This window comes from Prionailurus bengalensis, chromosome X (assembly GCF_016509475.1).
Source record: "Prionailurus bengalensis isolate Pbe53 chromosome X, Fcat_Pben_1.1_paternal_pri, whole genome shotgun sequence".
NCBI classification, from domain to species: domain Eukaryota; kingdom Metazoa; phylum Chordata; class Mammalia; order Carnivora; family Felidae; genus Prionailurus; species Prionailurus bengalensis.
This window is the reverse complement of record NC_057361.1, coordinates 200,242-222,964: the sequence shown is the minus strand read 5'-3', so window position 1 is coordinate 222,964 and position 22,723 is coordinate 200,242. Positions and strand designations below refer to the sequence as shown.

The following is a 22,723-nucleotide window of genomic DNA, read 5'->3' as shown; positions in this document are numbered from 1 at the left end:
AGAAGGGGTTCGCTCGCCACGGAGACCGACACAGGGCCTCCAGGGACTCTGCCTCTGGTCGGGTCCCTGTCCCTGTTGACAGGCCCTGGGGCAGGAGGCCCCTCAGGGAGCAGGGGGGCTGGAGGCCCATTTGCTGCAGGGAACAGGGCCACAGAGCAGGGGCCCCGCTGGGGCAAGAGGCGCTGGCAGGGGCGGCAGGGTGCAGCAGTGTGGCAAGAGATGGGGAGACAAGGGATAGGGAGGCAGGATGGGGATGGAGAAGGGGGTGTGGGTTCCCGGAGACACGTGGAGGCGACACAGCCCCCAGGATGAGGGCTCAGCTGCACCCCTAACACCCTTGTGTCCCCTATTCCACGCTTTGGGCGGAAGGGGAAGAGCCCCTCCCTGGCTGCCCTCCCCAGACACAGCCCACCCCTGCCTCGGCCGCAAGCGGGACCCCCACCCCTACCCCAGTCGCGCCCGCCCGGGGACAGGAGCACAGCAGCACCCGCGGTGCGCTCACCGCTTGGACTTGCGGCCCCTGGACGGGGTCCTCGGCTCTCGGTCCCCCGCGGAGGAGCTGGCCAAGGTGTCTGGTGTCCAGGTGGAGCAGGTGGCTGCGGGCAGCTCTGCACGGCAGGGAGGGTCAGCCATGGCCGGCCGCCCCACCCCGCGCCCTCCACTCCCGACCCCAGGCCCCTCCCCTTCTCCGCTCCCGACCCCTCCTCCTCCCCCACCCGACCCCCTCCGGACCCCTCCCGACCCCTCCTCGCCCCTACCCCCTCTCCGCTCCCGAACCCTCGCCCCCGCCCCTCCCCGCCCCCTCCTCCTCCCCCCTCCCGACCCCTCGCCCCTCCCCACCCCTCCTTCGTCCCTCTCCTCCTCCCCCCTCTCCTCCCCCCTCTCCTCCCCACCCCTCCTTCGTCCCTCTCCTCCTCCCCCCTCTCCTCCTCCCTCTCCTCCCCCCTCTCCTCCACCTTTCTCCTCCTCCCCGTTCTCCTCCTCCCCGTTCTCCTCCCTCTTCCTCCCCCTCCCCCCCTCCTCCGTTCATGACCCCTCGCCCCTCCCCCCTCCAGACCCCCCTCCCCTACTCCCTCTCCGCTCCAGACCCCCTCGCCCCTCCCCCCTCCCTGCCCCCTCCGCACCTTGCGGCCGCTTGCTCTCTTTGCAGATGGCATCGAACGGGTTGGCGGCCGGCTCCTCCTCCTCCTCGGTCTGGGGCACGTAGTCCGTCTTCATCAGGGACTTGCGGTACACGAGCAGGGGGTTCATATCCCCTTCCCCAAAGCTAGGTACGCCCTCGGGTATGGAGTCCTGGAAGTGAGCGAGTCTGCGGGCAAAAGAGAGGACGTGGGAGGGCGGCTGTGGGGGAGGGGGAGGGGGCGAGGGAGGGGACCCCACCGAGGTCCTCAGGAGCCACCCCCCCTCCCTCCCGCTCCCCCTGGGGCCGCCACGGCCTGCCGGAGGGGCGCCATCCGGTGGGCGCAGGTGAGTCCTGCACGCGGAGCCCGGCGCCCCCGACCCGGACCAGCCCCGAGCCCTCGGCCTCCAGCGCGCGCACGGGCCGGAGCCGGGGCCGGAGCCGGGGCCGGGGCCAGGACACGCGGCGTGAAGAGGACGGTACCCCCCCCCCCCGAGAACCCTCCCTCCCGCGTGCGCGCCCCGCTCCCCACGGCTCCCTGGTCTGGGCGCCCGCCCTCCCCGCCCCCGAGCCCCGCCCCCCGGGGGCTCCCCGCGCACTCACGCGGTCCCGCGCTCGGCCGGGGGGATCTTGCAGGAGAACTCGGCCAGCAGGAGCAGGAAGCAGAGGTTTGGGTAGCGCTGGCGGCCCCCCTCCGCTTCTGCCACCGGGGCCTCGGAGAAGGCGTAGGCCAGCCCGCGCCTGGGGGCGGGGACGCAGGCAGGTGGGCGGGGCGTCGGGCAGGTGCCCAGGACCGGCAAGGAGCGTGGGGGGGGGGGGGGGGAGAAACTCGCGCCTGGGGGCGGGGACGCCGGCAGGTGGGCGGGACGTCGGGCAGGTGCCGAGAACACGGAGGGGGGGACGCGGGGGGGGGGGGGGGCTCGCGCCTCGGGGCCTGGTATCAGACCCTGGACCACAGCCCCAGGTGGGACCCAGACCACGAGCAGACTGCCAGGTGGGGCGGTGTAGTCGGGAAGGGGGCAGTGTGGACGGGGCAGCCCCCCGCACGGACCTCTGGATCAGGTGGGCGGCTTCCCGGGCGCGGTCAAAGCCGAGCGTGAGCGCAAAGCGGCGAGCCAGCAGCCGGATGGAGTAGAAGGGGCCGCAGATTAACTCGATGGGGTCGTAGTTAAGACCGTACGTGTCCATGTGCTTCTGAAAGAGCTGGGGGATTGCAGGGACCCAGTGGGGTCAGGGCCGTGCTGGGCATGCGCCAGCGACCCCAGGCTCTCAGGGTCTGGGGGCCCTGTGCCTGAGTAGGGGGCGGGCACCCTGTGTCCCAGGTCTGGGGGCCCGTGTGCCTGAGTGGGGGCGGGTACGGGGAGCAGCCCAGGTCTGGGGGCCCGTGTGCCTGAGTAGGGGAGGCAGAGTGGGTCTGCCTGAGTAGGGGGGTCGAGGGGGCAGGCTGTGTCTGAGATCTGGGGGCCGGTGTGCCTGAGTAGGGGTGCAGGGGGGGCAGCCTGTATCCCAGGGTCTAGGGGGGGACATGTGCCTGAGTGGGGGGGGCAGCCTGTGTCCCAGGGTCTGAGGGGGCCGTGTGCCTCAGAAGGGGGGTTGAGGGGACAGCCTGTATCCCAGGGTCTGGGGGGGGGGGGCCGTGTGCCTGAGTGGGGGGGGGCAGCCTGTATCCCAGCGTCTGGGGGAGCCGTGTGCCTGAGTAGGGGGCGAACACTGCATCCACAGTGTTGGAGGAGCCCCGTGTCCAGAGTCTGGATCCTGTCGTCTGCGGGGTCTGAGTTTTATGAAGGTCGGGCGGCCACGCCCTTGCCAGCACCTTCCGGGTGCAGCAGGCAGCGGGCCGGGGCGGCCCGCCCTGCACAGAGCCTGTAGAGGCTGGAGAACCGAGGGGTGCAGGACAGGTCTGTGCACCAGGCATCTCCACCGGAGGGTCAGCCCTGCCAGCAGATGGGCCGGGACCCCTGAGAGCTGACTGGGCCCTCCCCATGCCCCCCCAGCGCCTCAGGGAGGCCCCCCGTCTGGCACAGGCAGCCCCCGCCCCCGGGGTCGGAGGCTCAAGAGATCCAGAGAGGCGTCTCCTGGACCTGCAGCCCCCGCCCAGAGCCGAGCGAGTGCCCGTGACGACCAGGTCCCGGACGACAGTGCCGCTCGCCGATGACCTCTTCCACAGAGGACAGGGGCGGGGCTCCTCCGGGGAGCCACGCCGAGGCCAGGGTGCCAGGGGAGCACCCGTGACTGCCCACACGGGGATCCGGGGTCCCCGCACCATCCGGCGGTCACCCCAGTCCGCCACGTCACATCTGCTCAGCAGCAGCTCCCCGGGCCTGCCCCGGAGGCGGACTCAACAGAAAACCAGGAGCGAGAAAGATGCTCCCAGTCCAAGGAGGCACACGCAGAGCGGGCCCTGACGTGGCGGGGACGTGCCCGCCAACGTTCCACGCGTGCCCTGGGGCATCTGTGGGTCATCCGAATAGGTCACGTGAGACCCGTCCCACAACGGGAGGAACAAGGCCGCTTCCCGAGGAAGAACCAATGGCAGGAAAGCATCAGAGGTAAAGGGAGGCCTCGGGGCGAGCCTCCAGAAGGTGCTCGCGCTCCAGAACCCGGAAACAGAGGCCAGGTGCCGGAAAACCACCATGCAGGCTGTCCGCCAGAGACCCTGCCGGCCTGTAAGTCAACACTGGCTCTGCCACACCCTCCCATCCTTGCCCGTCGTGACACGAGAGGCAGACACACCCGTGTGAAAAGCAGAACAGAGCACGGAACAAGCCACGCTTCACGGCCACAGGTGCCACGTATGTGGGTAAGGCGACCACCACGGGATGGAAGAATAGATGCGGACGCCCTCTCACGCCGTGTCATGACAGAGGGATGCCCATCCTGAGGTTCAGTGGACGGAGCTGGGGGTGACGCCCACCCGGAGGGTCAGGGACACCCCGCCCCCAGTTCACTGTGCGAGGACACACGTGGAACCCCCCCGGGGACAATCCAGCCCAACACTGGGGCACGGCGGCCCCCTGACCCCCACGACGCGGTGACGCCCCTCCGTCTAGGAAGCCGTGGGCACATGCGTCCACCTGCCACGTGTCCCCGCAACACCCTGTGACCGCATCCTCCTTTGTCCTCCCGTCCTTGAACAGCAGAGGAACCCAACACAAAGGTCCCACGACCCTGAGGTGGGGCCGACCGCGGAAGCCAACTGCGGGGGACTGAATCAGTCCCCCGAATCCACGTGCGCAAGCCTGACCACCAAGGGGGCCCTGGCAGCTGGCGGGGAGCAGATCAGGTCAGGATGGCGGGGCCCACGCAGTGCGTTAGTGCTCTCGAAGGTGTCCCTAGAGCTTCCTGCCCTCCGCCCACAGCCACGTGGGGACACGGCAGAGGGGACCGTGTGTGGCCCTCCAGAGGCCTCCCCAGAACCTGACCCCGGTGCCCCCTCCCGCTGGCACCCTGGTCTCAGGCCGCAGCCTCCAGAACCAGGAGGGAGAAGGGTCTGACGTTTCAGCCACCCTGTCTGTCCGTGGGGCGTGGGATGACCCAGCCGCCAGCACGTGCCGTCCCCTCCAGCAGCTGCTCACAGGCCACTGACGGGGGTGCAGGACTCCCGAGGAGAGGGCAGCGGTGCCCACGGCCAGCGCATCCCCGAGGGCGCCCGCCCCTCCACGCCCCGGCAACGGGGCCTGGTGTCGTGGGGAGCAGCCACAGAGTGCCGCCCGACCTTCCGGAACAGACCGCTCACCTGCTGCAGGCACAGGAGCAGGGACAGCGCGTTGCGAAGCCTGTCGTTCTGTCTCGTCCTGGTCATGGTCTCCTTGATGATGTCACCAAAGTGATGGTAATGCTGAGGGCAAAGACAGGCGTGCGTCAGCACAGGGACGCAGCAAGCACAGACGCATTACCACACCGGGTCCCAACGTTGCAAACCCTAAGGACAGCCACAGAGCTCGAACCCCAGGACCTAGACGGACGTGGATCCCGCCGGCCACCAGGCCCCGCGTCAGCGCCAGCGGGTGGGAGCACGTCCACAGGACCTAGGAAGCCGAAGCCATCAGGCATCAAGGTCCTGGGGCCAGCTGCACTGCCAGGACTGGCTGGGCCCCTCCCACCGGGTCGATTCTTCCGTGGGGAGGGCAGGGCCACCGGGCATGGAGGGCCGGGAGCAAGGGAGCGAGGCCTCTCGGAGCCACCGTGACGTGCCGCTGCCACGACTGCACCAGCCCGCAGACGCACGGCCACAGGACCCTGCCGTCACAAGATCGGCTGCACGCAGTCTCGGTAGTGACAAAAGCACGAAACTGAGGGAACGGCTTTAAAAGACAGCACGTGATGTCCCGAGTGAAGAAACCCGCTAGACGTCAGGTGTGGGGAGAGACGACAGCGCTACAAAAACGCACATGTGACGCTCAGGGGGACGCAGTCCCCACGCGCGCTGCACTGGGCTCGTCCGCAGGAAGTGGTGGGGGCCACGAGAACCGTGCGTCCGTAAGACTGGACAGTGGCCACCCGTGCTCTCCGTCCGTTTGGAATCTGTCACCCCGACTCTGTGTCTTGCGCAGGAAAGCAGTGGGCGGGGGAGGGGGAGCCCGGCGGGGGCTGGGGGTGGGGGGGGGGGCAGGAGGGCCGCGCGGGCACCTTCAGGTAGAACTGGTAGATTTCGGCGGCCGCGCTCAAGTCCAGCACGTTGTAGACGACAAGCTTGCAGAACACGGCCAGCATGTTCCTCCGGTGGAACAGCTCGTGGAGCTCGTCTGCGTCATCCTCCTTGTAAATCCTGCTGGGGCCTGGGGAGACGGTACGCGTCGGCCACGTTGGCCTGCGGCCCCCTCGTGGCTCAGCCGTGGGGCAGCCGTGTGGCAGGCGAGCAGGGCGCGGCCGGGCACGGTGGGAAGTCCGATCCAGAGGTGCTCGGGGTCCGGGCAGCGTTCCGGGGGACGGTCGCGGGTCACACCCGCCACCGGACGCCGTGGCCCCAACGGCACAGAGCCCGTGAGTGCCACGGGGTGCCTGCGTCTCCTGGTCCTGACCGCCTGCTCAGCGCTCCCCCGACCCTCCCGTGACCGCGTGAACACGGGAGACAGACACGTGCAGAGTGCAGCTCATCATCCCGGGTGCAGAGCACCCCACGGTGCCCTGCTGTGCCCCACCCCCACCTACCCTTCCGCCCCATGGTTACCCCCCCGTCCCCCCCAACCCCCCACCAACCCTTCTGCCCCGGGGTACACCCCATCCCCCCACCTACCCTTACACCCCCAGGTTACTCCCTGTCCCCCCACCGCGGCCCCACCTACCCTTCCGCCCCGGGGTTATCCCCATCCCCCCCAACCCCCCACCTACCCTTCCGCCCCAGGGTTATTACCCCCCATGTCCCCACCACAGCCCCCACCTACCCTTCCACCCCAAGGTTACCCCCCCTCTGTTCCCCCACCACAGCCCCCACCTACCCTTCCGTCCCGGGGTTACCCCCCCCGTCCCCCCACCACAGCCCCCACCTACCCTTCCATCCCGGGGTTACCCCCCGTCCCCTCCGACCCCCCACCTACCCTTCCGCCCCGGGGTTACCCCCATCCCCCCACCACAGCCCCACCTACCCTTCCACCCCAAGGTTACCCCCCCTGTCCCCCCACCACAGCCCCCACCTATCCTTCCACCCCAGGGTTACCCCCCCATCCCCCCTGACTCCCCACCTATGCTTCTGCCCCGGGGTTACCCCCCATCCCCCCACCTACCCTTCCACCCCGAGGTTACTCCCCTGTCCCCCCACCACAGCCCCCACCTACCCTTCCACTCCGGGGTTACCCCCCACTCTGTTCCCCCACCTCGGCCCCCACCTACCCTTCCTGCCCGGGGTTACCCCCCTGCGGCCCCTGGGGGGGGCATACCTTCAGACCCCGACTCCTCCAGAAACACGTGCTCCCTGACGAAGCTCAGCAGCTTGCCCTGCAGGATGTGGTCGGGCACAAAGAAGAGCAGCCCCAGGCCGGTGTCCTCGGGCCCCTGGTGGCTCAGGATGAGCAGCAGGTCGCACAGCAGGATGAAGGCCTGAGGGGGTGAGGGGGGGACGGAGCAGCCACAGGGGCGTCATGCCCTGCCTGCCCCCGGCTGCCCCCCACAGGCTCCCAGGGGTGGGCGACCCAGGGCTGGGCGGGACCCAGAGTGCGGGGAGGGGTACAGCAGCCGGCCCCTCGAAGACACCCCCCGCCTCGACCCCACCCTGCCCGTGACACAGGGTCCAACGAGACCAGCACACGGGACGCTCGGTGACGTCGAAAAGCTGCCGTCAGCCAGCAGCGCACAAGGCTGACAGCAGAGTGACGCGTCACACGCAGGCGGGAAAGACAGCCGCACACACGCAGCCTACGGGTAACAGAAAGCCACAGACGCTGCAGACCGGAAACGCAAATACACAACCGTGTGTGACCATCCCAGACACGACACGCACACGAGAAAGAAACCTAGAACACCCGTGTGACAAATACAACATACGGACCAGACACGACACGCACGGGACACAATCCAAAGCACACAACACACACACGAGAAACGCACCACGTGCAGATGACAGACGCGCCCGCACGCACAACACGCGGGCAACGCCACACATGGTGAGTGGAAACGTCTGCCACATGCAGGCTCGTGACCACAACCCGCAGTGACCAGGGGGCGCGGACACGCTGCGTGACGGGGAGCGGGTCACGAAGGACGGAGCTCGGAGCCCGGAGAGGAGACTTGGGCCCTGCTCCTCGGCCAGCGGTCGGCCGCGAAACGTTGTATCTGAGACAGCGACGGGTCGCTCTCACGTGCGCACGTGCGCACGCGCACCAGAAGGAAGCAGCAGGTCACTGAGCACACACGACAGCACCAAGCGCAGTGGCTTGTCCCGCGTCACGAAGCCGTTAGAACCGCCTCCCCGCAGACGTGACATCGCCCTAAAGACTCTCCGCGTGCGGAAGCTGCCCACGCTCGGCGTCCAGGGCCCCACGCAAGACGTGTGTACTGCACATAACCAGGGGGCGCGCGCACGGGTTTATGCGAACGGGACGTTCACGCGCGTTCATGCACGTAAGCGGACGTGTCACCGTGCGAGACGCGCGGTTCGACGTGGAAACAACGTCACGGAAAACACGAACAGGCCCCGATCCGCACGGGCCTCTCTACCGCCCCTCCCCTGGTTCGGCCGCCCCGGGATCCCCACCCCGTGAGGGTCCCGGGGGACGCACCCACCTTCTCACTCAGCACCTTGCTCTGGTGGCTCAGGTACACGCGGCAGGCCACGCAGAACTTCATCAGCCGCCTCCGCAAGTCCAGGAGCGCGTCCTGCCGGACAGCGAGAGGGCAGGGGCCGCCCGTCAGGGGAGCCGGCCCTCCAGCCACAGCCTGACGCAGACGAACTGCCATCGTCACCCCCACGTCCCCCCCGGCCCCCTCCCCCGTCTTTACCCCCGTGCCCCCCCCACCCCGGCAACCCCCTCCCCCCTCCCCACCTGACACAGCCAGGCACCTGCCCCGCCCAGGGGAGCCGGCCCTCCAGCCACAGCCTGACGCAGACGAACTGCCTTCGTCACCCCCACGTCCCCCCCGGCCCCCTCCCCGGTCTTTACCCCCGTGTCCCCCCACCCCCGGCAGCCCCCTCCCCCTTCCCCACCTCCCACTGTCCCCTTCCCGCACTATCTCCCTCCCCCACCCCCCTTCTCGTCCCACTGTCTACCTCCCCCAACCCCCGTGTCCCCCTCCCCTACCTCCCTCTGTCCCCCACACCCCTCCCCACCTGCCATCCTCCCACATGCTCCTCTCCCCCCCCCCCCATATGTCCTTCGTCATGAGGAATTAGGGCTGAACGTTTCCAGGCAGCCATAAATACGGGCCCAAAGCACAGCTGACTTCAAAGTACCCTTGGTTTGGCCAGCAACCAAGGTCAAGGGTCCCACCCAGCAAACACGGGGCAGGTGCTCAGAGAGGATCTAAACCTAGCTCCCTGTGGCGGGCGGACAGGTTGGAGGGCCGTGTCGGCCGGGGCCCAAGGTCAGCTCTTGGGTCAGATCCCAGGAGCCCAGGCCCGACCCCAGGGTGACACACGCTAGGCAGTGGTGGGGGCGGATGCCTGTCGAAGTGGTGACCCTGTCGTCCCCTGTCCCCAGCCTGCCGCATCCGTCACAGACAACTGGAGTCCACGTACCCACACCTGCTGCCCCACCGCCCCTCACCTGCCCACACCTGCGCCTACTCCCCCACCGCCCCTCACCTGCCCCCCACACCGCCCCTCACCTGCCCACACCTGACCCTTCCCACACCTGCACCGGCCCCTCACCTGCCCACACCTGACCCTTCCCACACCTGCACCGGCCCCTCACCTGCCCACACCTGCCCCCACCACCACCTCTCACCTACCCATACCCGCACCGGACCCCTCCCGGCCCCTCACCCACCTGAGGCGGCAGCCGGTCCGTGGCTGCCACGATCTGCCACAGGAGCGCATAGTAGGTGCACTGCAGCGCACAGTGGATGACCTACGGGACACAAGACCTGTCATGGAGTTGGGGACACGGACAGGACACCCACCTGCGGACGTTTCTCTGCACAAGACCCCGAGCCCTGACCGGGACCTGCTTCCCGCCCGACCTCTCCCCCCAACCCCAGGAACCTCCTCCCCAGGACCCTTCCTTCTCCCCCAGGACCTCCCGCCTCCCTGCACCTCAGGACCCGCTCTCGCCCCGGCACCCTCCTCCCACCGGCGCCCTCCCCTGACCCCGTGGCCCTCACCTCGGTGGGCATGCTGCCCTGGTGCCTGCGCAGAGTCAGCAGACTGTCCATCTTCTCGTACAGGTTCCAGCTGCTCAGGTCGTGCGTGCTGACCAGAAACGGGGCTCTCAGGGCCCACCTCGGCCCGGGACCCCAGCATCCCCGAGGTGAGCCGCCCACGCCTGGTCAGCAGCCCCCGGAGCCACAGGACCAACTCCCGGCAGACCGAGGGGCACCCGCCCCAGATGGCCGAGGCGGCCCCTCCGGGATACCACGGCGCGGGCGTGGCCGAGGCGGTCCCAGCTCCTGCACACGCGGCTCAGGGCCCCGGACGGGCAGGACGGGGTCCCGGGGAACCCGCAGCCACCTGGCCCACCCCGGGGACACCCCTGAGGCTGTGAACCCCCCTCGCCTCACCCGGGACACAGGAACGCAGCTGAGAGTGAGACAGCGGGCACGTTGCTGGGGGGTCACGTGTGCCCCGTGCGGAGGGAGCCGGCCGTGTCACCCCACTCACCTGTAGAAGGCCACCAGCCTCCGCAGCGTCGAGCAGATGCGACCCATCTCGTGGTGTCCCAGGAACTGGCCTTGTTTCTACACAGCAGGGAGAGAGCAAAGGGGTGGCCGCCTGACACACGTGTCCCGGGCGGGGCTCCTGGGGCCCTGGCTTCGAGCTGGCCCGCCATCCTAGGAGCCTCCTCTCTTGCTACTTCCTGGAAGGCGGCTCTTTAAATCCTCGGATCGGGACGTGGTACCCCAGGCCACTCTGCCTCCAGCCTCGCAGAAAAGGGCGGGGAGGAGGGTGGGACAGTCCCCAAACACGCGTGCGCGGACGCCGAGAAGAACAGAAATGACCCGAGATCCGCCGTCTCCCAGCACTTCAGGCGCGGCCCCGTGAGGAACCCGCTACAGGAACTAGATTTCCCACTTGGCAGCGGGCAGAACACACAGGGGAGCGTGTCGCTGACCCCAGCCCCCCCCCAAATTCATGGCAGGCCCTCGGCTGGGGGCCGCAAGAGGAACCGGGAGCCCCGCCTGTGGCCACGGGTCCTCAGAAGGAAAGTGCCCAAAGCGGGGCTGGACACCTGGTCCACAGGTCACGTGGCCCTCGGCCCGTCGGTGCCAATAAAGTTTTATTGGCACACGGCCCAGTCACATGATACGTGTGCGCTCTCGGACTACACCACCCCCCCCCGGAACAGGATGACCCCCCCAAAAGTGCTCGCAACGTGGCGCTTTACAGAAACCCTCTGCCCGAGCAGAGCCACGGCCTTGGTCAGACTGGGTCCTCTGTGGGCTCACGGGGCTCCCCTGGGGGAAAGTGAGGCCCATGTGTGACCCCCCCCCACATCTACCCACTCCCAGGGGACAGAAGCCCCCACCGGAGGTGCGGGGTGAACGGCAGGGGCGCAGAGAACCCACCCTGCATCCCCAGAGACCAAGAGCCGGTCCCCGGGTTCTCCGGGCCGACCCCCAACAGGCGCCCGACGACGAAACGCCGAGGGCGGAGGCTGAGCGTCCTCGCCGGCGCGTGGCCCGCCTCGGTGGAGGTCTCCCCACCCCGCACGACACGCCGCACACCCACGCCCGCTCGCCGACACCTCCGCGTCCCCACGCCCGCCCCCACAGCTGGCACCTCGTGTTGGAGGAACACGTCGAGCAGCGGAGTCAGCGCGTCCACCAGCATGTCCACCAGCCGGCTGCAGGCGGGGGCGGCCTGGCAGTGGGCGGAGCCCCCCTCGCAGCAGTAGGCGCCGTAGGCGCGGGCACAGGCCTCCAGCACCGCCACGTCCGAGTGCCGCTGCACGAGGCAGTCCAGCTCCAGCAGGGCCGAGTCCAGGTACTGCGGGCGGCGGGGTGGGGGACAGACGACCGCTCAGGGACCGTGGCACGGGGCGGACGGGAGAGGTCGGGGGGGGGGGGGGGGCGGGTGGTTGGGGGTCGTGGCACCGAGGGGAGGGTCGGGAGGTCGTGGGGTCATGGCAGTGAGGGGAAAGGTCGGGGGTCATGGCACCGAGGGAGAGGGGTCGGGAGGTCGTGGGGTCATGGCACCGAGGGGGAGAGGTCAGGGAGGTCATGAGGTGGAGGGGGAAAGATCCAGGGTCAGGGGGTCATGGCACCGAGGGGAAAGGTCGGGGAGGTCATGGTCAGGGGGTCATGGCACCGAGGGGAAAGGTCAGGGAGGTCATGGGGTTGAAGGGGGAAAGATCCAGGGTCAGGGGGTCATGACACCGAGGGGAAGGGTCGGGAGGTCGTGGGGTCATGGCCGTGAGGGGAAAGGTCAGGGGTCATGGCACCGAGGGAGAGAGGTCAGGGAGGTCATGAGATGGAGGGGGGAAGATCTGGGGTCGTGAGGTCATGGCGTTGATGGGAAGGGTCGGGAGGTCGTGGGGTCATGGCAGTGAGGGGAAAGGCCGGGTTGATGGCACCGAGGGAGAGGGGTCGGGAGGTCGTGGGGTCATGGCACCGAGGGGGAGAGGTCAGGGAGGTCATGAGGTGGAAGGGGAAAGATCCGGGGTCAGGGGGTCATGGCACTGAGGGGAAAGGTCGTGGAGGTCATAGAGTCAAGGAGGAAGTGCCGGGGAAAGGTCAGGCCATTGAGGGGGGAAAGCCTGGGGATGCCTGGGTCAAGGGGAAAGGTGATAGTTCAGAGGGTTGCGGGATAAAAGGCCAGGGAGAAGGTCAGAGGTTAGGGGAGGAGGTCAGGAGCCAAAAGAAAGGGCCAGGTGGGGTCAATGAGGGGAACATGGGGCCAAGAGGAAGAGGTCACGGGAACTGTGAGTCTAGGTGTCTGGACCCTCCCACCACCATGGGTGATGGCTGCACCTGCGGTGGGGACAGCGTGGGCGGAATGTTCCAGTAGCCGCCTGGGCCCCCAGGGTCCCCCTCAGATCCCACCTCTCCTGCCCCCCGCCCCGACCGTACCCACACGCAGGGCACAACACACAAGCTCCCGGGGGCTTTACCAGTTTCTGTGCCCACGGTCACCCTGACGACCAGACCCCAGGGCGCCACCCAGAACCAGGCATCTGACCTTCACGAATGAAAACTCGAGACAGTGGTCAGCGCCTCTGTCTTCACAGCCCTGCCGGTCCCGCCCTGTCATCGGGCCCCACCGCCCGCCTCGAACTGCAGGGAGGCATTGACCAGGTGACCCAGACACCCCCAGACAGGGCCCGGGGCCACCGCCCTGGACAGGGGGACGCTCCACCAGCCCAGACCAGCACGCAAGAGCAGCCTCGCGGGCGTGACGCCCCAGGCCTTGGGAAGGTGGCAGGACCCAGGGACAGACGATGTGGTGGCCGCCGTGCCCCACGCCTGAAGCCGGGGGAGGGGGAAGGCGGCCCCCACGGGCAGAAGGCAGGGGGAGGGGCGGAGCCCGTGACTCACCGAGCCCAGGCCGTCCTTGCCATACACGTCCAGGTTGCAGTACTGCGGGATCTGCAGGAGTGGCGTCACCTTCTCCTTGTCCGCGGCAAACTGCCCACAGAGCAGGTGTGGAGGGGGCCTTGCCGGCCCCCTTCCCTGCAGGCCCCTTGCAGGCCCCGCCGCCTCCCCGCGCCCCCGCCCCGGGACCTTCCCCGCTCCGCACCTTGGACAGCAGCTGGGGCAGCACCTTCACAAAGTGTCGGCTCATGCTGGCACGCTCACGCCAGCGGCGGGTCCCGTCCACCTCCCTGGCGGCCTGTGGGCAGAGCGAGCGTGGCCTGAGCCCACGGCCGACCCGTGTGAGTCTCATGCTGGCCCTGGGACCGGCCAACACGGGCCCAGATCACACCCAGGCAGCGCTGCCCCCACATCACAGGTCTGGCTCCAGATTGTCACGCTGCGGTTTTGTTCCAGATACGCTAGTTCACGTGCGCGGAAACCGTCAAGAAAAACTGAGTCGTCTCCCCCCAGTTCATGCCTTACGGCACACCCTCATCCAGTAGGACTGGGGTGTCGTTAAAAAGAGACATCAGAGAACAGAGCCAGACACATGCACAGGGGAGAACATGACAGCCACATGAAAATAGAAGCAAGGACAGCAGGGATGTGGCCAAAAGCTCAAGGATGCCTGGAGCCCCAGAAGCTGGAAGAGGCAGGAAAGACCCTCCCCTGGAGCCTCTGGAGGGAGCACAGCCCTGCCTGGATCCCCGAGGTCCTGCTCCTCCTGGGTCTCAGTGGTCCTTCCCTGCATGGATCTCATCAGCCCTGCCCTGCCTGGATCTCAGCGGCCCTTCCCTGACTGGATCTCAGTGGTCCTACCTGGAACTCAGTGGCCCTGCCCCTCCTGGATCTCAGTGGCCCTGCCCTTGGATCTCAGTGGCCCTGCCCCTCCTGGATCTCAGTGGTCCTGCCCTGCCTGGTTCTCAGGGGTCCTGCCCCTCCTGGATCTCAGTGGCCCTGCCCCGCCTGGATCTCAGTGGCCCTGCCTGGATCTCAATGGCCCTTCCCTGCCTGGATCTCAGTGGTCCTGCCCTCCTGGATCTCAGTGGTCCTATCTGGAACTCAGTGGCCCTGCCCCTCCTGGATCTCGGTGGTCCTGCCCTGCCTGGATCTCAGTGGCCCTTCCCTGCCTAGATCTCAGTGGCCCTTCCCTGCCTAGATCTCAGTGGCCCTGCCCTGCCTGGATCTCAGGGGTCCTGCCCCTCCTGGACCTCAGTGGCCCTGCCCCTCCTGGATCTCAGCGCCCCTGCCCTGCCTGGATCTGACTAGTCCTGCCCCTCCTGGATCTCAGCGGCCCTTCCCTGCCTGCATCTCAGTGGTCCCGCCCTGCCTGGACTGGAGGGAGCACAGCCCTGCCTGGATCTCAGTGGTCCTGCCCCTCCTGGATCTCAGTGGCCCTGCCCCGCCTGGATCTCAGTGGTCCTGCCCTGCCTGGATCTCAGTGGCCCCGCCCTGCCTGGATCTCAGCGGCCCCGCCCCTCCTGGGTCTCAGTGGCCCTGCCCTGCCTGGATCTGGCCGGCCTTGCCCCTCCTGGATCTCAGTGGTCTCGCCTCTCCTGCATCTCAGGGATCCTGCCCCGCTTGGATCTCAGTAGTCCTGCCCCTCATGGATGTCAATGGCCCTGCTCCACCTGGATCTCAGAGGCCTTGCCCTGCCTGGATCTCAGGGGTCCTGCCCTGCCTGGATCTGGCCAGCCCTGCCCTGCCTGGATGTCAGACTCCTCTTTTCCAGAGCTGGGGCAGGACGCCCAACCCCTGTGGTCCTAGGTCCCCCCGGGTATGATCTTCTGTCCCAGCAGCACCAGAGACCCACACAGAGACGATTCGGGGGCTGGCTGACACACTGCCGTGTCCGGTGTGAACCAGGTGGGGGGGACTGTGGGGTGCCCCCCCCCAGGGAGGCGGACGGCTCACACGGGAACAGCTGGCAGAGGGCTGGTAGCGGCAGGAGGGGCGGGCAGGAGCTGGGAGGCACAGTCAGCGAGACCTACCTGGGTGGCCGGGAGCCCCGCCCGCAGAGCCAGCGGCCCAGTGAGCAGCTAGCGTGCCAAGCACAAGGCAGCAAGCGATCGCGCGGCCGCGCGGGTGGGGGTGGGGGAGCCCCGCGAGCCCGAGGCCGCAGCGGGCACCCCCAGAGCCCCGGCACTGACAGCAAGGGCGCAGCAGCCACAGCGCAGCGGTCAGCACAGGGGACGAAGCGCATCCGGGCGGGGCGGGGGTGGCACTGACTCTCTTGCCCAGTTCGCGGCCAGCAGGGGGGTGGCCCTCTGCGGCCTGTCGCACGGCGGCCACGAGGATCTCGATGAGGACTCTCTCCTGCTGGCTCGTCAGCGCTGCAAGGAGACGGGGTCCGGTCAGCGCCCTCCGAGCCTCACGGGGACACACGGCGCTCTGGCCGCCGCAGGGCTCTGAGGGGCCTCGGGGAGCCCGGCGCAGGGCGAGCGTGGTGGGGCCCCCGGGCACGGCCACAGGCCGACGGCTCGTGGGCTCAGTGACACACAGACCAGAGCCCCCGGGGCCAGCCCTCCGCTCAAACCGCACTCAAAGGGACCCCCTGTCACCCGTTCAGGTCAACGTGGGACCTGGCGCTGGCCCGGGCTGGGACAGACGCACATGTCCTCAGGGTAGCACCCGACGGGACCGCAGACCGGGGTTCACCTGGCTTTGCCCCAAAATGCTAGCACGCGGGTCTAAAACCATCCAGCTGACCACAGGTCTGCTCACGGAGCGTTCTGCACTGGCTTTCGCTCCAAAGTCACACCCACGCGAAGCCTCACAAAGGGACCTTGTGGGAAAATCGAATCTTTGCACATGTGATTAAGTGAAAGACCCAAGATGAGGTCAGCCTGGATGAGGGTGGCCCTAACCCCAATGACAAATATCCTTATAAGAGACAGAAAACAACACAGACACAGAAGAAGCCCTGTGGAGGTGCGGGGACAGACGGGAGGGACACAGCCACAATCCCAGGGATGCCTGGAGCCCCAGAAGCTGCAAGAGGCAGGAAGGACCCTCCCCTGGAGCCTCTGGAGGGAGCACAGCCCTGCCTGGATCTCAGTGGTCCTGCCCCTCCTGGATCTCAGTGGCCCTGCCCCGCCTGGATCTCAGTGGTCCTGCCCTGCCTGGATCTCAGTGGCCCCGCCCTGCCTGGATCTCAGCGGCCCCGCCCCTCCTGGGTCTCAGTGGCCCTGCCCTGCCTGGATCTCAGTGGCCCTGCCCTGCCTGGATCTCAGTGGCCCCGCCCCTCCTGGGTCTCAGTGGCCCCGCCCTGCCTGGATCTCAGTGGCCCTGCCCTGCCTGGATCTCAGTGGCCCTGCCCTGCCTGGATCTCAGTGGCCCCGCCCCTCCTGGATCTCAGTGGTCCCGCCCCTCCTGGATCTCAGTGGCCCCGCCCCTCCTGGATCTCAGTGGCCCCGCCCCTCCTGGATCTCAGTGGTCCTGCCCCTCCTGGGTCTCAGTGGCCCTGCCCTGCCTGGGTCTCAGTGGCCCTGCCCTGCCTGGATCTCAGTGGCCCTGCCCTGCCTGGGTCGCAGCGGCCCTGCCCCTCCTGGGTCGCAGCGGCCCTGCCCCTCCTGGATCTCAGCGGCCCTGCCCTGCCTGGATCTCAGTGGCCCTGCCCCCCCTGGATCTCAGTGGCCCTGCCCTGCCTGGGTCTCAGTGGCCCTGCCCCTCCTGGATCTCAGTGGCCCTGCCCCGCCTGGATCTCAGAGGCCTTGCCCCTCCTGGATCTCAGTGGCCCTGCCCCTCCTGGATCTCAGCGGTCCTGCCCTGCCTGTATCTCAGACTTCTGGTTTCCAGACCTAAGACAGGATGGACTCTCATTTAACTCCTGGGTTTGAGATCATGTGTCACAGCCAGCCTGAGAATGTCACACATGGGTCTCCTGCCTAGTCTGTCATGTCCTGGAGCTAGCCCTATGAGCCCAGGCATAGCAGGAGCAGGCCCACAGTCAGAGCCAAGAAACACAGACCACACAGCTGGGCCCCAGAGATTTCAGTCAGAGGAAAGGAGGCATCCCCATGACAAAGAAACAGGCCCCTTCAGGGACCCCAAGGAGCACGGTGAGAGCTGCGGGTCCCTCCAGGAACGTGACAGGCCTGGGCTACGTCATAAATGGCACCGGGACTCCTGGCTGTGGCCGACGACAGCTGTGTCTGCCGAGGGGAGTTTGGCAGGGAGGACGGGCTGTCTCCTGGGCCTGGAGGGGCAGGCGAGGACACCCCAGCTGCTTGGGGGTGATCCGCTGGGCACTCTGCCCACCCTGCACCCTGACTCTGGGGCCCGGGCTTTGGGCTTCCGTGGCTCCCCAGGCTGATCGTCTTATGGGAAGTCAGTCTGTGGCCCTCGTCCTGTGGACCCCACACTAGAGCCTTGTGACACCGCAGCCTCGAGGCCGAGGACCCCTCACCGTGGGAAAGCATGGGTATGCTCCCCAAGCAGCCACTCAGGGAGCGGGTGCAGCACAGGGGCCTCGACAGGGCTGTGTCACTGCCTGTATGGACAGACGCTTGGCAGGACGGAGGCCTGGGGGCAGTGGGACACGGGGAGGAGGGAACGGTGAGACACCAGGAGGGGACAGCAGGACACGGGGGGGCACAGCAAGTCACAGAGGAATAGGGATGTCAGGACATGGGACAGCAGGACAGGGGAGACAGCAGGACATGGGGGACAGTGGGACACAGGGACAGCAGGACACAGGGGACAGCGGGACACGGGGACAGCAGGACACAGGACAGCAGGACACAGGGACGGAAGGACACGGGGGGCAGCAGGACACGGGGGACAGCAGGACACAGGGACGGAAGGACACGGGACACAGGGGGGCAGCGGGACACAGGGACGGAAGGACACGGGGGACAGCGGGACACGGGGGCAGCGGGACACAGCAGCCAGTGGCTCACGGAGGAACAGGGACAGCAGGACGGGGGGATGGTGTGCCTGGCAGGGACGGCCGGGAGGCCAGCGGGATCGCTGGCCCCCATCCACGACTCAGAGCCGGCCTCTGGCCACGCTCACCTTGGCGCCCGCCACGTGGCTCCAGCAGCAGGGCCGTCATGCACTCCCAGTTCCGGACCAGGGCGGGCGCCGCGTCCCACAGGCCGTCCACCAGGTATGGGACGTGTCTGTGGAACTGACAGGGACGGGCCACACGTGTAAGGTCGTGACGACGCGGAAGGAAAGACACGATGATGTTACAGGAGCACGCGATACGCGGCACGGGGGACACTGAGGACACAGGGCACGTGTGATGACACAGGCAGGGGGACGTGTGAGGACGCAGGGGGGACACATGACAACACGACGTAGAAGGAATGCGTGGCAAGGGCGAGGAGGATACGTGACAACATGAGGGACACGTGACGACGGGGAACGTGTGATGACACAGAAAGGACACGCGACGTGAGGGGCGTGTGATGACAGAGGGGACTCGTAATGACACAGGCAGACACCTGATGACACAGGGGACGTGTGACAACCAGGGGTGGACACGTGGTGACACCTGGTGGAGGGGACACGTGAGGACATGGGCAGGAACGGCCCCCTCCCCGACCCACCCATGTGGTGGACACGTGAGGACAAACGGGGACACCCACCCAGAGCCCCGACGCCCGTGTGCCCACGGCAGACATTCACACAGGAAGCAAGCCGCGTGTCAGCCCGACACCGGACGCAGGACGCGGCACGGGACACGGGGCGTGGGACACGGGACGTGGCGTGCAACGTGGGCTGCAGGACACGGGTCCAGGTCCCTCCCGCAACTCGGACAACCCGGCCCCGGGCCCTGTGCTGCCACACCCTCACCTCGCCCTGCAGGTAGAAGTCGATGAGCGTCTTCATGTTCTGGATGTTTCTGTCAAACTCGTCGGGAGGGTTTTGACCAAAGAAACCTTCTTGGGGCGGAGGGGCCAGGAGCCTAGTGGGATCAGAAAGAGCGACCCCAGCATCAGCCTGGACGGGGGGCTCCCGCACCTGCTGGTGCCCGAGGTCCTGTGGCTCCCTGCACGCACACGTGCAACGCAGGGAGCTGGGGAGCAGGCGCGCCGGGAGGCCGCGGGCGCAGGACACGGCCCAGGGAGGAAAGCTCTAGAATGACTTCTGTCTGTCCGACCCACTGCCACTCAGGCCAGCACTGCAGCGGGAACAGACAACAGGACTGCCCCCTGTTGCCGCACGTCAAACCCCCAAAGGACACGGACCCTCGCCTGAACGCAGACCCATTAGGGAGGGCGAGACAGCCAGGTGGCCCAGGACAGGACCTCAGGGCGGGGGGGGGGGGCGGGGCCTCGAGGGGGCCTCTACCACCTGGTCAGACCAATGCAGGAAGGGGCGTGCCTGTAACGCGATCAAGTCCATCCACCCCCAGCCACGCGCGTCCTCTGCGCTGACGTTTCCATCCATCCTGTCCTGTGCCTCGGGGCCCACACCTGCTGTCCTGTGCAAGCCCCTGCTCAGGGCCCTGCTGTTCCCCTGGTCCCTGGGGCCTCCCACTGCCCCCACCCTCCTCCATCTGCGAGTCCACCTGGCAGGACGCGGGACCCCCCCTCCCCCCCCCCCCAAACATCACGGTGACATCACAGCCCTGGAGACACCCTCACGTGTCCCGGCCTTACCTCTTACAGATGAGCTCGCCCGCGGCGGTCGCCATGGGCCTGTAGGCCGCGTACACGAACTGGAACAGGAAGACGTACTCCATGGATGAGAACACGCCCACGTAGTGCCTGAGGGGAGACGCGCGTCAGTCCGGGCCCGTGCACGCGGGACACGGCCACAGGCGCCTGTCCCCGCGGAGAGCGAAGGGAGGCTCTTCGCTAAATCGAGGGCCCCAACCTTGGCTTCCCCTAGACGTGCCCCCCGCCCCTGCAGTTCCTGCCGGACCGAGCTCCCCTGGGGCGGCCCACATCGCAGGACAGGAGCTGAGGCCACGCGAGAAGGACCCACGTGAGCCAAGACGATGTGAGCAGCCTCCTGGGAAGGCCTCCCCCCCGCAGGGCCTCCGTGTCTGGGTTCCTTCCCCTCCAGCCAACTGCTAGCCCCAAAGGAAGGGAAAACCACTCTGTCCTCTCCCACGTGTGCACCTGAGCCACCTGTCACCTGACCCTCCCCAGGAGCAGTGCTCTTGACTCCAAGCAGGCAACCGAGAGTGGGCGCACACGCAGGGGCAGAGGGAGACCCCGTGGGGGCCCACACGCAGGGGTGCACATGGAGAGGCGGCGGACGACCCCACGGGCGTGCACACGCAGGGGCGCATACACAGGGGCAGGGGCGCATACGGAGAGGCAGGAGGCGACCTTGCGGGGGCGCACACGCAGGGGCGCATACTGAGAGGCAGGAGGCGACCCCGCGGGGGCGCACACGGAGGGGCGCATACGGAGAGGCAGGAGGTGACCCCACGGGGGCGCACACGCAGGGGCGCATACTGAGAGGCAGGAGGCGACCCCGCAGGGGCGCACACGGAGGGGCGCATACGGAGAGGCAGGAGGTGACCCCACGGGGGCGCACACGCAGGGGCGCATACTGAGAGGCAGGAGGCGACCCCGCAGGGGCGCACACGGAGGGGCTCATACGGAGAGGCAGGAGGTGACCCCACGGGGGCGCACACGCAGGGGCGCATACAGAGGCAGCAGGCGACCCCACGGGGGCGCACTTGGAGGAGCAGCGGGCGACCCCACAGGGGTGCACACGCAGGGGCGCATACGCGGGGGCAGCGGGCGCACACGCAGGGGCGCACACGCAGGGGCAGCAGGCAACCGCGTGGGACGCACACGCAGGGGCAACTATGCAGGGCCAATCACTGATGCGCAGCAGGCGGGCACACAGGGGGCGACCACGGACAGGAGGCAGATGTCCACAGGCACCCATACTGGGAGCAGTCAGGGGATGAGTGGGGGACACCCCTGACACCACCTGGGAGGATGTCACCAGTGTGACCCTTTACCCAAACGCATCCAGTGAACCCGCGTGAGCAGAACACAGCGCTGTGCAAACACAGCCACAGGGACGTTCCCACACCGGCAGAAACACAGGCAGGTGGCCTACCCGCCTCCCGGTCTGGGCTTTGAACGGTGGTGGACGACCTCTGATGCCTGGGGGACAACCCCGGGGGACGCCTGCGTTTGTCCTCGGGGTTCTGGGCACACAAGGAGCACCCTTGGGGGGTCCAAGTCAGCCCTGAGCTTGACTTGTCCAAGTCAAACCCCAAAGCCGCCTGGTTCTGTGCAACGTGGGGCACACGGGCTCTGCCCACGACCGAGCCCAGTTAGCGGGGGCCCGCCCACGACTCGGAACGTGGCTGCGGCCCCAGGACCTGGGAGGGGGACTGCCCAGGGTATGAAAAGATGGACGCCTCGGCTGGGAGTCAAGCCGGGCCACGTGAACTGCCTCCACGTTTTGTTACGCGGACCTTCGAGTGATTAGATGTGGCCCACCACACCGGGGAGGACAATGTGCTTTACTGATCTGAGGATTCACGTGTTAACCCATCTGGGGAACTCCTCACAGATTTTCTGGAATCACGTGGGAGCTGCCCCCTCCAACCACGTCAGCAGTCAGGCTGACAACACGGCATCACCCATGGACACTTCCTCGTGAGAGCGTGGCTTCTGACCATCGACTCATCGCAGACCGTCACTGACTGCAGGAAGCCAGACACACGTGGTATGCCACGTCAGAGCCTGTTCCGTGTGTCAGTGTCTGCTGGCGGGTGGGGGGAGGGGGCGGCTGGGGAGCAGACGGGGGAGCTCAGGTCCCCACCGGGGGGGCTTTTGCATACACGTGTCGGAAGCCACACGGGTAAGAGCTTCTCCAAGTCAGTATCAGGGGACACGCGGCCCCGCGGCCCGCCTGCAAAGCACCCTGGACAGGAGTCCACGCAGACACGCATTCGCGAACTGGGTCACTGACCCAGATCGTGGCACTTGTGTGGGCTGGCTCTGGCCAGACGGCTGCCTTGTAAAATACGCCACCTTATCACCCAGCCACTGCCCTCGGGCGGTGGCGCAGGACGGGTGGGTGCTGGGTGGTCCCGGCCACTGGCGGGACCTCCGTGCAACACACGGGAAGTCTGGTGCCCGTGCTCGTCCCCGTCTCTGGCTGCGACAGCCTCCGTCCGTCTGGGCCGTGTCGGGGTGCACACCCAAGGAGGGTCGGGCGCCCACCAGGGCCCCACTCCGTCCTCCGCACAGGGCGGACAGACGGCACCACGCTGGCCTTCAGGGCACGAGACGTTCCCACGGCACCAACCGCGGCATTTAGGCGTGGCGGCCCAGTGGGAGGTCGCGTCCCCATGTCCCCCGTTCCAGAGACGTCTCACATCAATGTCTGACACCTGACTCGACGAGTCGGCTGTCACCTGCAGTGTGTATCCCAAGTGCACGCGGGGACCCGGGAGCTTCCAGAAGGTTCTGAGGACCTGGCCGGGTTGCAGCTGCCTCTTGTACACCA

General features: G+C 67.7%; 1 protein-coding gene across 2 annotated transcripts in view; it reads right to left on the bottom strand.

Moving 5' to 3' along the window:
- The window catches only part of LOC122477429 (cohesin subunit SA-2-like), a 65,167-nt gene that overhangs the window by 1,659 nt on the left and 40,785 nt on the right, over positions 1-22,723 (bottom strand). For both annotated transcript variants that reach the window (XM_043570404.1, XM_043570405.1), the window contains 18 exons: positions 19,894-20,001; positions 19,085-19,196; positions 18,299-18,413; positions 15,512-15,615; positions 13,446-13,538; positions 13,244-13,333; positions 11,490-11,696; positions 10,371-10,447; positions 9,875-9,962; positions 9,541-9,621; positions 8,339-8,431; positions 6,997-7,156; positions 5,750-5,898; positions 4,857-4,958; positions 2,172-2,323; positions 1,724-1,861; positions 1,125-1,309; positions 503-608 (listed from right to left, as the gene is read on the bottom strand). In XM_043570404.1, the coding sequence (XP_043426339.1) occupies positions 503-608; positions 1,125-1,309; positions 1,724-1,861; positions 2,172-2,323; positions 4,857-4,958; positions 5,750-5,898; positions 6,997-7,156; positions 8,339-8,431; positions 9,541-9,621; positions 9,875-9,962; positions 10,371-10,447; positions 11,490-11,696; positions 13,244-13,333; positions 13,446-13,538; positions 15,512-15,615; positions 18,299-18,413; positions 19,085-19,196; positions 19,894-20,001 (2,160 nt within the window). The remainder of the gene's footprint in view (positions 1-502; positions 609-1,124; positions 1,310-1,723; positions 1,862-2,171; positions 2,324-4,856; positions 4,959-5,749; positions 5,899-6,996; positions 7,157-8,338; positions 8,432-9,540; positions 9,622-9,874; positions 9,963-10,370; positions 10,448-11,489; positions 11,697-13,243; positions 13,334-13,445; positions 13,539-15,511; positions 15,616-18,298; positions 18,414-19,084; positions 19,197-19,893; positions 20,002-22,723) is intronic.